The sequence below is a fragment of the Colossoma macropomum genome, unplaced genomic scaffold, assembly GCF_904425465.1.
Source record: "Colossoma macropomum unplaced genomic scaffold, Colossoma_macropomum, whole genome shotgun sequence".
Lineage (NCBI taxonomy): Eukaryota > Metazoa > Chordata > Actinopteri > Characiformes > Serrasalmidae > Colossoma > Colossoma macropomum.
The window spans coordinates 147172-164040 of record NW_023495588.1 but is presented as its reverse complement, the minus strand read 5'-3'; the positions used below and the strand labels follow the sequence as shown (position 1 = coordinate 164040).

Genomic DNA, 16869 nt, shown 5'->3' with positions numbered 1-16869 from the left:
TGCAGCTAGTAACAAAACAAATCTGACATTTTCTTCCAAAGAGGCTTGAGACTCGACTCAGACTCGCATCTCAATGACTGGACGTGACACAGACTCACACCCCAAAGACTTAAAATGCAACTTTACATCTGTAGTGTACTAGCCAGTCTTAGTTCAACTACTGTGTTCACACAGGAAAATGAAATGTGTACAGCTAATATCCAAATAATTTTCTACAACCACCTAAAAATGAAAAGAGGGCAGGGTGTCAATGTTTGAGTATTTTAAATGCAAATCATGCAAATTTGGAGCAAGAGTTCAGCGCTAAACCCTTTTTACTTTAAATTTGTATGAAGCAGTGCTGCCGAAAGTGGCGCCTGTGGGCCAAAATTGGCCCTTAAAGGCATTTCATTTGGCCATAAAGTTACTCTACTCTGCCAGATATCTAGTTTAAGCCAACAGGCAGGTTTAAAGGACCGAGCTCTTGGGGACATTTAAATTTTTAATTTTATAGTACTCATTTAATATTTCAAGGTCTGTTATAATTGCCTACATTTTACTGCGGAAGTTCTTGCATATTTTGATTAAACAATGGCCAGTAGGGGTTACAGCACAACATTAATTAAAAATGAAATAAAACATTTTTTTTCACAGATTTGTTGAGATTTCTTAATATGGCCCCTTTAGTGGTTGAGTTGGACACCCCTGCTCTAAACCCACTGGCTCGCCCCTTCTTATTTTATCAACAAAAGTGATGTGATGTCTATATACAGGGTGTCCCAAAAAATGTACATCCTTTGAGATGTGAATATCTGAGTAATTACATATCCTGGGCAAACGAAATTAAATAGGCTTCATGTTGAACAATACAAGTTTTATTTATCAAAACTGGAACAAGAGATTCAGAGGGATGTAGATTTTATAACCGATTTCACAGCTTCACAAATGTAATATCTTCTGATACTGGTGTTCGTCCAGATCCCTTTGTCCTGCACAGACAGCCGTCCTCTTTGAATTTTTTGTGCCTTGTCCAAATCTGCTTTCCAGTTGGTGCATTTTTATTGGATTTTCTCGAAAATGCACGCTGCACGCTCTTGTTTGATTGTGTTCGAGCATTCTAACACATAAAATGCCTTTTCATTTCTAGTGAACGCCATTCTTCAACCTGAAAAAAAAATAAAAATAAATAAACTGTTAATTTTTACACATTTTGTTCAAATTTGAGATAATCTGAGGGAGATTTGGCTGTTATTAGACTATGAAATGATGTCGATTTTTTGGGACACTCTGTATATCTTTAGATATTGTTTTGTCTCTGTGGCCTTCAGTCCACCACAAACACCATATCATAAGAAAAAAAAAGGAAGGGCACCTCTGGTATAGAGGCTATTCAGGCATGATTTGGTGATCTGAGGAACCATTTTTGTTATTTCCATTTAGCTTAAAGTATCAGTGTTCAATTTATAATGATACTGTAATCCTACAAAAATCCAGGCACTAGATAATAAAGTAGGGTCTACACAGTATAGCGTAAGACCGCTTTACAAGGCCTGCAGATCGAAGTGTGCTTTTTTGGCAGAGACCCCTGGTTTGTGCTGTGATCCCTGTTTTTGAGTGTCAGGGCCTACAGTCTGTGTTTGAGCCAGCAGACCTTTGCTGAAGTGACCTCATCCTAAAGCAGTTTGCGCATCCTGCTCTCGGTGAGATTTCAGACGCCGGAGGCTCAGGTTTCTGAGGGAAGGCGATAGGCCCGGACGGCACGGGAGGGGGAAGAGGCGTTCCATTAGCAGGACAATTGATTAGCCACACAAGCATTTTTCTGCTTCCCTTCCCCCTCAGCCTGTCGGCCAGATGTGCGGAAGTGCGAAGGGTTCTGCTGCCCTTCCTCTCATCTATAAATACCACCCTCATGCATTCCTCTCCCTGCCCCCTCCCTACTTTACAATGGCAAACAGGGCAGCATTAATAGCCCATTTCTTCCTCCCTGACTTTACTTTTCCTCAAATCCTGCCTTTCAAAAACTGCCTTCATTTGCACTTTGTTATGACAAGGTGATGCTAACTGCATTGCAGGGCATTAGGGATAAGAACATGTCCTGTCGTAGACATCCGATCTAGTCAGCTGTAGAGGCTTGGCAAGACATTTAGCCTGACTTTACTGTCATATCGATTGTCCTTGTCGTACAACGTAATTCTCTTAAAGGGAAACTCCACTGATTAAAAAAAAAATCTGCATAATTAAACAGCAAAGATGTAAACAAAGTCATTCAGAGTGGTTTGGTGTGAAATGCTCCGTTCTACAAGTCAGAATTGTTAACAGTGGTGGTGATAGGAACCAGACGTCTAAAAGCTTCCTGACAGAAAGTTATTACATGAAATGGTTATGAATACACAGCCTGACGTCTGAGACACTGTTTTATGATAGTTTTGTTATAAAGTTTTGGCTTAAATTGTATTTTAATGATTCATGGCGGAGGGTTACATGCAGGGTGTTGTGAGGCAAAATAGCCCAAAGAGAACATAGTTTTTCAGATTTATGACTGCTTGACCATCATCAACATTACATATAAGACTCGTGTAGGCTCACTGGTGGTTTTGGATAGTAAATAAAATGGCTATATTTATGTTGTAGACATGGTGACCCCAGGTTCCTGTCACCACTGTGAAGAAATCTGAGTCAGTAAGTTTCTCTCCAGTAAAGTACTTCACATCAAACCAGGGTGAATTAATGTGTACAGCTGTGATGTTTACACTCTGAATGAATGTGTACAGCTGTGATGTTTACACTGTGAATGAATGTGTACAGCTGTGATGTTTACACTCTGAATGAAGGTGTACAGCTGTGATGTTTACACTGTGAATGAATGTGTACAGTTGTGATGTTTACACTCTGAATGAAGGTGTACAGCTGTGATGTTGAATGTGTACAGCTGTGATGTTTACACTCTGAATGAATGTGTACAGCTGTGATGTTTACACTCTGAATGAAGGTGTACAGCTGTGATGTTGAATGTGTACGGCTGTGATGTTTACACTGTGAATGAATGTGTATAACTCAAGGACTGAATTATTCAGACATTTTGGTGGAACTGCCCTTTAAGGGAAAGGTAGTTGAGCACTGGTGGAAGTAATGGCAGGAGAAGGAAATTGCCTTTTATTTCCCCCTGACTGTGCTAATAGGCCGGTGATCAGCAGTAAAAGGCGTTATTGCCCCTGTATTGTTCTCAGCTGTGAAGAGACGAGCGTTAGCAACAGGAGGTCACGTGACGCTTTAACGTCAGCGGTGCTGAGCGATAAGGTTTTTTTCCTCTCCGGTAGTTTCGGGAAACAGTTCATCATATATTTATTTTTTTCGTACTGTGAAACGGTACAGATGGCTTCTGCTCGACTCAGAAGCTTTTAGAGAAGTCAGTCATTTTTTATAGCGGATAAAACGCCGTGATGTTGGTCTAGAGTTTCAGTTTTGGGTAGTAATTTTCAGTTTCGCTTGGCAAAAGTATTTTTAAACTCAACAAATGCAGGAGCACTTAGCTGTAATATACTTTCTTACCTGTTGCTTTTAAAGGTAACATACTTTTTCAGGTATCGCCACAGCTGTTGTGTAAACGGTTTAAATAAATAAATAAGGGCTTTTAAGTTTTTTTAACCCCGGCAGGTCGCAGTTTAAGTTAACTCAGGAGCATTTTGCACTAACCGCCTCTAAAACAGGCATCAAATAAACGAAAATATCTGTAAATTTCGCACAACTTAAAACACAACTGCACAACCAGACGTTTCAGTCAGTCTGTAACTGTGTAATACACTGTTTACTGGGGTAACCTTCCTCTCACACCTCAGCTGCGAACTCTACCCGTTGTTTTGCCTGCTAGCCCCGCAATGTATCATGGGAATTGTAGTTTGTGACTGCTAGGCCTGCACAAACCTAATTAAAACTGAAGCGTGCTACTTTTAAAACCACTTTTTAAACTTACAGAATCATTTTGGAAACTGAAAATATATATATGAATATTACATATCTGTAAATAATGGTAGAATATGACGGTGTTCAGTTTAGACTTAAACACTGACGTTTTGGTGTATTCCTACACTTCTGGTTATGCTTACAACTATATTGAGAACAGAATATAATCATTTCAGGCAAAAGAAGAGTTGCTACACGGATATTAGGTTTTATACAAATATTTATTGTACAAAAAAGTGAGGTAGTTGACATCTGGAATGACCTTTAGCAGCTTATTCATTTCATTAACTGTCAAAACGAGGAGCCCCTAAAGGTGACATTGTGATTTTTTAATAAGGCATGGCCACAAATTAATGTTGAGACCACGAGCTTCTCAAGTGTCTCATGACTCCTGACCTTAATGCAGTAATTTGTGGCCTCAGTATAGTAAACCGAGGCCTAATAATCACCATGTCACCTTAGGGGCTCCGTAGGTTCACACAAAAACACAGACAAAAAATAAATACAGCTTTATGTAGCCCTGCTAGGTTAACTGGCCCAGCTTTACACATTTCCTTCATTCCTCCTTATTCTAAGTCACTGCTCGCCAGGACTGGATGAGACCGGACGGGAGGGGTGTTAATGAGTGCCAAACACACCCTGTGTGATCTACACAAAACGTCCATGACGTATTTCCCAGATACGCTGACAGACAGGAAAGGCATCTAATCTGGTGGTTTGGGGCGCACCCACCCACCGCGCGCTCGGGCTCCGGCAGCCTTAGTCATGTCTCCGTCACCAGGCCACGTCCTGAGCGGTTTAGCTGGAGTTTCCAAAACAGCCCTGCTGCTCCTCTGTGAGTCAGCCGTGACACCGTTTCACAACTTTCTGGCCCAGAGGCGCCCAAAACCGGGATTTCAGCCAAAGCTATACCAAAGTGTGGTCAGCTCGTTTCCCCTGAGGCTCGGGCTTTAAAAGTACACTGAAATGTCCAGCACAAAGCTTCCCCCCCCTGAGCTCAGCATGTAGCTACAGTCCTCAGCATGTGTGCGCCTGGCAGAGTGTCCGTCTCTCTGGCACACTGTCCAGAGTTACTTCTCAGTGTGGCGTCCTGAAGGATCCTCAGGACCTCCCCCGAGTCCATTTTGGCTCTTTTGCAGGGCAGGAAGTCTGGTACCGTGGCCGTCTTCCCTCTCCGTTTTCTGGAGTGGCGGTCAACTCTGACCGGGCTGCGGTTCTCCTGGTCCACCTCGGCGTGCGTTGGCTCAGTGGCGCTTGTTGTGGACTTTGGAGGCACCTCGGGAACCTCCGGGCTCGAAGTGTCCATCGACTCCTCCTGCCCCCGCGGCGGGTCCGAGGGGGAATCAGAGGCAGCAGGTTTCTCCTCCTGGCTGTCTTGGCTCTCGCTGGTCGCTCGAGCCGTGTGGTAAATGTCCCTGGCTGACTTCATCACTAGAGTCAGCAGGAGGCTCCGGTGAAGGCGAAGTCCGCCGCGCTGCGACCGGGAGCTGTACATCTTACTCAGAGCCTGCACCATGATCCGCTTCGCCTCGGCGCTGACGTCCATGGCTTCAGAGGCGCCCGTGAGATCTAAGTGGATTTTCCTCTTGTTTTTGTTGAACTTTGGGACTTTCTGTCAGTCCTCTACACTCGGGCGGAGCGTTCAGCGAGTCAAACGTAGTCACCTCGACGGGAGGGTTTATATAGCTTCGTGACGTCAGTTGATTGACATCCCCCAGCAGCACCGCCCCTCCCACTCTACGTTTTTTCCAGGAAAAAGCAGAAACAGGCCAAACGTGCTCACGCCGCTCTGCCCGGTTTGTTATGATGGTTACTCAGACGCTCTCTCTCTCTCTCTCTCTTTCACTGCTTCTTTGGTATTTAGGCTAGATTTTACATAACCATCCAGATTTTCCCTCAAGGATCAATACAGTACATTCATCCATCCCTCCACCCGTCCATCTCTCTACCAATCTTTTTCTCTTTTCTTACTAAACGCTTCTGATATGCACGTGTATAGTAACATAATATATATTAATACAATATATTAAGACATTGATTTACTTCAAGTTAGTTTCTTTATTCATATATTTTTATTTTATCTTATTTTACTTCATCTATTTATCTATTCACTTATTTATCTTTTTATTTGCGTATTTATTCACCTATTTGCTTATTTATTTATTTGTTTATTTGTTTGTGTTTACTTACGTACTTGTGTACTTTGTTTCTCTACTTACTCACTTCTTTCTTCTTAATGTAAGTGTAGTTTTTATGAAGGGCCCCTCAGCCCTTGCTGACCTCTCTACTGTCCTCAGTCTTTTGGAAGGAGGGGGGAGGGGGGAGGGGGAGTCCCCCCCCCACCTCCTCCTCATGTCCATATATGGCGTTTCCGCCCGCTGCTCCTTTTCAGCGGAAAGCCCGTGATGCGGAGGCGCCGCTTCCTGTTTCCATATTTAGCTTCGCGGTGCCGTCACCGCTCGACGCCCATATATGGTCATGGAGCCACACGGCGCGTCACGCTTCCGCTGCCCTTATACGGGGAACATGCAGCTGTTAAATGGAGCTTTTCTCTCACGCTGCTGCACCACTGCACACAACTCGCCCCGGCCTGTGCGCACGCAGCCGCACGCACGTGATTACTGATTCACTGTGAACGTTTTTGCACGTCACCGTGTGCAGAGCGAGCAGGACTCGGAAAATCAGTTGCTTCCTCTGCAAAAACTGCAGATCAGATGCGGCCAATTCAGTATAATATTAATGCATTTGTATGGCGCTGTTGCATTTATTACAATTCCAAAAAAGTTGGGACAGTATGTGAAATGCAAATGAAATCAGAGAGCAGTGATTTATAAATCTACTCTGAATTGTAATGAAAACAGTGTAAAAGGTGTTTTACCTTATCAACTTCATTGTTTTTTCAGCAAACATACACTCATTGAAATGGACACGTGCAACATGTTCCAAAAAAGTTGACACTAGGAACATTATGAAAAAAAAACCCCATCTTAAACAAGTGATTTCCAGGAAAAGCCGAGTCCTTTATGTGGAAAGGTCAAGGCTCCCCACTTTGACAAAAATGCACCAGTGAATAATCCAGCAGTTTAAGAATAATGTTCCTCAATGAGCGATTGCAAGAATTTTATGTATTTCACTCTATACAGTGCATAACATCATCAAAAGATGCAAGGAAGCTGCAAAAGTCTCTGCATAAACAGCAAGAAAACTACAACTGATGCCTGTGACCTTTGATCCCTCAGACAGCGCTGCATTAAAAACTGGCATGCTTTTGTGATGGACATCACTACGTGGGCTCAGGAAAACTTTGACAAACCATTCCCAATAAACACTGTTCATTGCTGCACCCACAAATGCAAGTCAATACTTTACTATGCAGAGTGGAAGCCAAACATCAACATCCAGAAACACCGCCGTCTTCTCTGGGCTCAAGCTAATCTGGAATGCACAGTGTAAATGCGTATCATGGTTGGTACAGTGTAGTAATATCGCTGCCCTCCACACAGCAGACTAGGGTTCGAACTTTAGCACCTGGGCAAGCACACCTTATTATACTTGTCCTTGGGCAAAACTCCAAACACTACACTCGCCTACCTCTGGAACATGATTAACCTGTAAGTCACGTCTGGCAAATACGAAACCTTTCAAATAGAAATAATAGACGACATGTTCTCCAGGCCAAAGAAGAGAAGTACCATCCAGATTGTTACCAGTGTAAAGGCCTGAGACTATAATGGCATTAGGGGAATTAATAGGTAACATGCACATCTGTGAGGGCACCATTAACATTGTTTGTTCAAAATGTGACTGGCCAGTTTGAAAGTTAAGAGCTGATGCTGAAATTACGCTAAACCAAAGATGGAGTTTGGAGAGGAAAGCTCTGGGTGATATTTCATTCTACTGGAGCTTGAAGGAAAAGGAAAAAGAATGGACCTGGAGGCACTTATGACTCCTTGAGCAGTGAAACAAATAAAGTGAGCTGAGCTGAGCAGTAAGAATATTGATCCACAAATTGTCTCTTTATTTTTATTGATGGAATACTCTAGTGTTTTTTCTGTTGTATCTGTAGTGTGTGGTCAACCATGGACAATCATTCCAACAGGATATCTGTTGACTCAAAATGCACTTATAATAAAAACCAATAGACCATTGCTTCAGTGTGTTTACACTACAGAGAAATGCGCCAAGATCATTGTCCATGGTTATCGACTGTACACTGCAGATAGAGATTAGGCTAAAGGACACTGGAGTATCCCTTTAAGCAGTTCTCTGAGCAGTTTTAGATATGACCCCAAGTCCAGGCCTGTATCTAATATCAGACAATGAAGTGACTCATGTGCTGAGGAAAATAAAACTTCAGTACCGAGGGATATTTCACGGGATGTTTCCAAGGTTTAGGCAGATAGCTTAAGCCCAAAGTCAAGCTTGTCCAAAAAGAGCAAATTCAGGGCAGTTCTTACTTTGGGCTTTAAATTACAGGATCAACAAAAAAAAGACATTTTTTTGGTAGATGCCCCAGAAATTCAAGTGACAAGCACACCTAAAATGATGCCAGTCCAATGAAAACAAACGCTGAATAATAAGCCACTGTCTCTATCGAAGAGCAATACATCAAAATTATTTGTTCCATTGTACCTGATGTCCCACTTTTCCTGAACTCACTCTACAGCATCCTGAAATAACCCTGCATCCAAATACCCCAAAAGTTCTTGCTTCTTCTTAGCCAGCTCTTCTCCTCGGACCCGGAAGTTGATTTCTGTGACACTAAGACGAGATAAACTGCTCCCAACACCTGCTGAACACTGGATCAGTCTACAGAGAGCAGCTACAGCCGAGGGTCTTCAAAGACAGGCTGAGGTAAGCACTAAAATGAATATTAATTCCTTAAATGAATGTTAATCAGTAATTAGAACTCGCATGAGTCATAATTCTGTAAGCACTTAAATGAATCTCACATTCATACACACATATACACTCACCGAGCACTTTATTAGGAACACCTGTACACTTACGCATTCATGCAATTATCTAATCAGCCAATCATGTTGCAGCGGTGCAGTGCATAAGATCTTGCAGATACGGGCCAGCAGCTTCAGGTAATGTTGACATCAACCATCAGAATGGGGAACAAATGTGATCTGGTTTTCTGTAACTCCTGGGATTTTCACACACACACACACACACACACACAACAGTTTCTAGTGTTTACGCAGAATGGAACAATAAAGAAAAAACATTCAGTTTCTCAGACAAAAACGCCTCGTTGATGAGAGAGGTCAACAGAGAATGGCCAAACTGCGTCAACCAACAGAAAGCCTTCGGTAACTCAGATAACCACTCTGTACAATTGTGGTCTCAGAATGCACAACATGTCAAACTTTGAGGCGGATGGGCTACAACAGCAGAAGACCATGTTGGGCTACACTTCTTTCAGCCAAGAACAGAAAGCTGAGGCTGCAGAGGGCACAGGCTCACCAAAACTGGACAGCTGAAGACTGGAAAAACGTAGCCTGGTCTGCTGAGGCATACAGATGGTAGGGTCAGAGTTTGGCACCGACAGCATGAATTCATGGACCCAACCTGCCTTGTGTCAGCAGTTCAGGCTGGTGGAGGTGGTGTAATGGTGTGGGGAATGGGGCTACTAATACCAATCATCGCTTGAATGCCACAGGCTATTTGAGTATTGTTGCTGACCATGTGCTTCCCTTCATGGTCACAGTTTACCATCAACTAATGACTACTTCTGGCATGATAACGCACCATGTGAGTTCATTGTTCTTTAGTGGCCTTTCCAGTCACCGAATCTGAATCCAATAGAACACGTTTGGGATGTGCTGGAGCGGGAGTGCTCCTGTAAATGTACCTGAACATGAATTGCATGAGGTGTCAACATGGACTAGAATCTCAAAGGAATGTTTCCAACATCTTGTGGAATCCATGCCATGACGAATTGAGGCTGTTTTGAAAGCAAAAGGAGGCCGTACCAAGTATTAGTATAGCGTTCCTAATAAAGTATATGGTGAGTGTATATTCATATATACATATCGTCGGAACGAAACCCTGTATTGCCAAAAAAATTTCCAAAAACTTTGGAAAGGGGAAAAAAATGTTTTCAACTTTAAATGTAAATTAAATGTAACAAGATTGTTTTCTAAGTGAATTTGGGATCATTTCTATTGAAAGAATTTTTGACACAATCCAAGTGGTCCTGACCTTTGGAGAACAGGGTAAAGAGGGGCTACCAAAGTATACAGAGAAACAGATAAACTACAGTCTGTAACTGTAGAACTACAAAGTGCACCTATATGGTAAGTGGAGCTGATAAAATGGACAAAAAAAATAGAAACAAAGAGATGGACTTACTGAAGTGGCCAGTTGGGGGGTATGTATGTGTGTGTAAAAATCTTAGGTAGTTATGAAAATGGTTTAAAACCACATCAGCTAGGTTTCGACCAGTATAGACATTATATTAAGAACAAACATAAATACAGCACAACTCAATAAGAATGTTTTAAGTTATTGATATGTTGTTTAGGAAGAGTACAGTCAGAAGAACTCAGGCTGGGTTCCTGACTCCAGCAGCAGCACCTGATTTAATTTAACGAAGGGCTGATTAGACAAACTAGCTGGACCTCCTGGAGGAGAGCTTTGGTTAAGCTAACTCAGCTGTCTGCCAAATGTGAAAGCCCTGCTGCCTCCACACAGCTCAGCCCTTTGAGTACAGCGCTCAGAAGCAGAAGCAGTGGGGTTGGCATTTCCTGCAGATGGGAAGTGATCTTATGTCTGTAGGCATTCAGCAAGAGGAAGTGGGCCTGCTCGCTTTAGGCCTTAAACTCAGAAACGTGTGAAAGTAGTTGATTAGCAGCTGCCGGGAAAGAAAAAAACCTCAATGCTGAGAAATCTCTACTTCTCTTGGCAAATTTCCACTGCGAGCACTGTGGATGAATCATTAGTGTGTGTTTAACATTCACTACTTTCTGTTTCAGTGTAAAGAAATCTGCAAAAAAGTATACAGATTACCAGAGGTGGACGAAGTATAACGATCTTGTACTTGAATGAAATTTTACCAAATGTATTTATACTATTTCATTAACTGTAAAAGTCCTCTAGCTGTTCTACACACTTACAAAAGAGATGTTTTTTTCAAGGGTTCTTTAGACAACCATGAGTTCATTATAGAACCATTTCATGTTTTGCATGATGAAATGGTTCTTTAGACTGAGAATGTGTATATGGTTCTATATAGAACCTTTCTGAAAATTGTTCTATATAGCACCAAAAAGTGTTGTTCTACTGTCACGATGTCAAGCTTGTAACAAGGAGAAGAACGCTTTTGGGTCCTATATAGAAGCATATACAACACATTCTCCATCAATCTGAAGAACCAGTTCACCATACAAAGAACCACTTTATGAAATAATCCTATATAGAACAACTAATTCTAGGCCATTAAAATACAAGGTACTCATCTTTCAGGAGATAATCAGACAAACAGCACTTTCATCTCTGAGAGAGAGGAGAAAATCAAGCTGCTTCAGATCTGAAAACATCCACAGGTGTTTCTGTCCATCCTTCCACTGTGAGAAGACGACTCAGCACTATGGGTCTGAAAGGATGTGTAGCTGTCAAGAAGAACCTCACTGAGAAAAAGAGACGGACACATCAAACAAAGAAGCTGAACAATGGACTGACCACCCCAGAGTCCAGACCTCAGCATCACTGAATGAGTTGATTACTTCAGAAAACGAAGACTGAACAGATTTCTGTGAGAAACTGAAAGTGAGTCTCTTGAAAAGAATGGAAGCTGTAATGAAGGTAAAGAGCAGACACACTAAATACTGAACAAACTGAATATATTTAGTTGTTGAGGCTTTTTTCAATTTGAATTTCTCATCATTTGAAGACAGCTGTACGACGGCGTTTTAGGGCCACTGTTAATAAAAATAAAAATAGTAGACTTCGAGAATAAAGTCGAACGACTGAGAAAAAAGTAGAATTACGACATTAAAGTATCATTAATACCAGGAAAGGTCGCAAGATTGTGGCCAAAGGCTTTGCAAAGTGAAGACAGCACCTCCTGGTGTTAAATGAGGGGCGGTGAGTTGGTGGAGTTATACTTTCATATCGATTCACCCATAAAGAAACACTCAGCCTCCCTGTCTCTCCTGCACATCAGCACCAGCCTGTTATTAGTATAAGAAATCGGCTGAAAAGGAAACTGTTTATCTAGAATAAAGAGCCAGACGGACTCGGAGGAAACTGTCTGTCTGTGTTGTTGAAGGAGAATCGCAGGCAGGGTCGTCTACACGGCTATCGGGGCTACATCTCCACACCGTTCAAAGAGGGCATGAAGTTTCACAGACAGTGAGAATGATGATCAAAATGATCCACAAAGAGACAGGAGTGAGTGGAGCTCTGGCGCCTGCACAGCAACCGAGACCCCATGTTAAGGCAGCCCCCCAACAGTTAGACCACTTTATCCTCTAAATATTAGGGCCTTTTTTCTCTGAATATTACGACTTTATTCTCGAAATAGTACTTTTTTCTCTCTAAGTCTGTTTTTATTAACAGTGGCCCTAAACCACTGTCATACAGCTGCCCTTCACATTGAGTGAAAATCTTATAATGAATGGACCAACAGAAATGAAAACCTTTTTAACTTAAAATAAAGCTTGAGAATGTTTTTGCCTGTAACGTTACCATTTTTTGGACAGTGATATATTTACTGCTTTTTTGAATGAATAACTTGGAGGGTGCTCTCTAACTTCTCCACATCATAAACAAAAAAAAAAAAGTACTTTTATTTTGAAACTTGAGTACATTCGAAACCACTTTTGTACGTTGGCAAAAGTAAAAGCCCTCTCGCTGCATTTCTACTTGAATTTAAGTTATACTGTAGCAAAGCTATTTCTATTTCCACCCAAGTGCAGTAGTTCTGTATTCTGTCCACAGCTGCAGGTCAAAAAGACAACCAGAATAATATGAAAATCAGTGAAATGAGGAACCCAATAACGAGTCAAAGTGGACACACATGAAAACCTTTTTGTTACAAACCTTTTTATTAAGATATCCAGATGTATTCTTTTGACTTTCTTTCTTTCTTACTTTTTTTCTTTACAGTAGTTAATGTGCAATTACATTTTGATAATATTGGGTCACAGTTAGGGATTCACAAAGTTATTGGCACTCTGAACACAGACTGAATGGAGTGGACTGGATGGGCACTGGCATGACAATGTCACTGCATGAGCACGGCAAGGGCGACGGGGGTGGGGGGGGGTTGTCAGGGGAAGGGGGGTGGGGTGGGCTGGACACACACACACACACACACACACACACACACACACATACATACATACATACACACATACATACACACACCGCTGCGCTGGACTCAAGAAGCAGCTTCTGGGTTACAACTCATGCTGTGAGTGCACAACTAGAACAATCAAATTTCCATTAGTGCTTCTATATAATATACAGTATATATCTTTGTATATTGTATAGGTATATAGTCATACAAAGTGAAAGGCGGGGCTCGTGGTGGACCCCCGCAGCTCACACGAAAAACGCTGGAAAAAGAAAAAATCCGCAGGAGTTCACACCCGCTTCTGGTTTCGTGTGGTTTTAAAGTGAACTCCTCTGATTCCCCACCCCATAAAACTGCATTCTGCTTTATATAACAGGTATTTCTGTTTACTGTGTTACTGTATCTGTACATATAGTTATTGTCCATATTTTTTCATTATTTTTGTCTTTTTTTTTGTTTTTTTTTTTTTTTTTTTACAAAATGTCAGCAAATTAGGGTGCCACGCTGAGGGAAACAGGTTGAAGGCAGGATGTTCGTTGGGGTCTGAGGGGAATAGAAGAGGTAAATCATTACAGGCATTCAGAGAGAGAAGAGAGGAGTCTGTGTGAGTATTCAGACTGAAAAGTACTGAGAAATCCAACAGTGCTGAAAATCCATCGTCAGACACCACTCCGTCCTCTCTCTCGCGTGCCTTCGGTCACCGTTTCTGAATAAATCTGCAGTGCGCAGCACCCCAAACAGGCTCTACACCACCTTTCAAAAGTGTGGAATCATCGTTTTCAACAATATAAAACCAATCTGGCTGCGTATAAAACCGTCTTCAAATCGCGACAAAGGAGAGAGAAGTCCAGATGATGAACAGAGCTGTAGATGATTCTAAAAAAGCTGCAGAGCATCAAGGATGAAGTTCAGACAAAGTGAATATCCAGAAAGAACGTCAGAATGAAGGGAACATCCTTGGATCTTGAGAGTGGTGATTAAATCTAGAGGTAGTCTCGCAGGGCCAGATGAGATCTTGTAACGAGAACGTCTGGGGAGACATTTTGGGCTAAATATGGGTGGTAAAATAGACTTATGGGTGGGAAAAAAAACTGAGGGCGCAATCCAATCCAGAAGTGAAAGCAGAGCTCACAGTAGGGGGCGATGGTGCGCTCGTCAACTTTGTCTGATGGACTACAGGCCTGTCATTAGCATATGGAAGTAGCATAAGTTAGCATGGCTGAAGCCCCCACCCCCCCAAAAAACCTCCAATTAAGCACAGAGATGGGTATTTTGGGTGTGTGTAAAATAAATTACATGTAGTATAAAAAATAAAAAAAATCCTGCTAAAATAATTTTTTCCATTTCTATTTTTCTACTGAATTTGTTTTTTTTTTTGCCTCAATCAGCATCAAAATATTAACAAAATGTTCAGAGTTCTCATTATAAGATCACATCTGGCCCACAAGACCAATTTAGCAGCAAATATCTCTAAAAATTTTATTATATTCCTCATTTAATACCTCATTGTTTCCAAAAAAAAATACTTGAACCATTGCATAACTTTTGGTGATTCGTTTATGGGCCTAATATGTAAAACTACTCTATATAAGGTATTTCATCTTATATACAAACCATTACTATGATTCCAGACTTTTGAGCAGCGGTGCATTTTGAGGGGAAGTCGCAGAAATACAAACGCGTAAACTCTCACACTCTCGTCCCACACACACACACTCACACTGTGGAGTCCGCCGTCTGTCCGGCCTCCGCGCTCAGCGAGACAGAACTGATCCAAGGTGCCGTGGTGCGGGTCCGCAAAAGCGTGGACCCCAGAGAAGGTGCTTTTCTTGGGCACAAAGGTCAGGCAGACGGTCAGAGCGATATGTTACAGTCTGTTTCTCTCAGTACAACTCTGGTCCCTTCTTTCATACAAAAAAAAAAAAGAAAAGTAAAGAAAAAAAAACAAAAAAAAAAACACTTTTTTAGGCAACTTTAAAAATGAAACATCAGGCATCAGGTTTTTTTTCTTTCTCCTAAAATAACGTAAACAAGAGTAAAATGATGTTTCCTCTGCTGTATAATCGCTAGATGAAGGCCATCTATGGGCTACGTTCACATTACAAGCTTAAAGCGGCACAAATCCGACTTTTTGCCCCCCCTTTTCCTCTTTATACCTTAATAAGAACAGTCAGATCAGAATATATTTTGCTGTGGTCATAATCCAGTGTGGGCAGCGGGTCAGCAGCGGCTTTAACTTGATAAAATGTGCACTCGCAGGTCCTTTCAGGCTGACTCGTATGGGTCATTAAACGGCAAGGCGGAACGATCGGATCTAAGCCGGAAGAAAACCAAAACAAACGCTCCTCACAGTAAGGCTTGTAATGTGAACGCAGCCACAGTGCCTGAATTTCAGTCTCACAAAGACTCAACAAAGAAAGGCTACAACAGCCTGTTTAGGTGTGGCGCCATCTGGTGTCCACTACAGGTAGTGCATGTAGGCTGCAGTAGCGTCTTATACACAGCAGGTGGCATCGAGAGGCGCTATGCATGCAGCATATGTGATCTGTGCCATCAAAATGGAGGACGCAGGGAGAGGGAAAACTGGCACCATCGCTGTCGAGTCAGGCGGCGAGACTCAGACTGAAAATGGCTCCCTACTCCCCATGTAGTGCACTATGTAGGCCATGAAATAAAGGCTTCTATAGCCAAATACTGCATCATATATCCGACACAGAGCCGTCCGGGTTTCAGCCATAGGCTGCACACCTCCCTAAGCACATGTGCTGCATTCAGACGGTGCTCAGAAACTCAGTTTCTGAGTTTTTCCACAGCTGTCTAGTTCAATGTAAGCAGAGCTGGGATGTATCAGCAGGCAGCCCATAAAAAAAAACGGAATATACCGTAAATTCACGACAGTATTTCATTTATATTTTATGACACACTGACAACATTAAGGGTGTAACGATTTCAATACAGTATCGAACAGCTATAAAAACGAGAACCGCGGCGTCTTTACTGTCTTTCATGGAATCTGCTGTTCATAAGTCAACACCAGGCATCTGGGTACTCTAGCCTATCAGAGTAAAGCGGGTCGGTGGGGGGCTTATGCTATTGACATACCTAATGAGGCAGGCACTGAATAACCTCTATCTGAGCCAAATTATCGAAACACAAAATATTGGAAACCGAATACCATCAGGTTCGTATCAAACCTGAAAATGAGTATCGTTACACCCCTAGGCAACTTGTTCCAAGATATTTCTCGTTATATAAGGTGTACATTCTCCAACATCATGTAAACACAGCCGGCCAAGCGGCCAAACAACATCACAAGTGAACAGTAAATATCAATAATTCCTGGCTTGCGATATCACTGGTCCATCCCAGTGGATATATCTGTACTGTTCATGCGATATTTAACACTTGCCGGTGATTCTTCAGATGTACAACTCGCTGTGTTTGGAACAAAACCACTTCTCCATTTTTGATGTTTTTCAGTTTCTGACAATTTAAAATTACCTGTAGTACTTTATACTGTATGTAAATGTCATGATGAATGGACCAAAACAAACGGCCCAAAATGACTTGGAAAAAAGTCTGGTTCCATTGACTTACATTAAAAGTGAAGTAGGTTTTTTTTC

The 16869-nt window shown here is 42.0% G+C and overlaps 1 protein-coding gene across 1 annotated transcript; it reads right to left on the bottom strand.

Moving 5' to 3' along the window:
• Positions 1 to 4141: 4141 nt before the first annotated feature.
• ier2a (immediate early response 2a) lies at positions 4142 to 5610 on the bottom strand. Its single transcript, XM_036563040.1, has one exon. It carries the CDS (start codon positions 5483 to 5485, stop codon positions 4937 to 4939), a length of 549 nt encoding a protein of 182 aa, XP_036418933.1. The 5' UTR covers positions 5486 to 5610; the 3' UTR covers positions 4142 to 4936.
• Positions 5611 to 16869: the final 11259 nt, after the last annotated feature.

Coding starts and splice junctions, on each gene's coding strand:
- ier2a (XM_036563040.1), bottom strand. CDS start 5,485: ATGGACGTCAGCGCCGAGGCGAAGCGGATCATGGTGCAGGCTCTGAGT.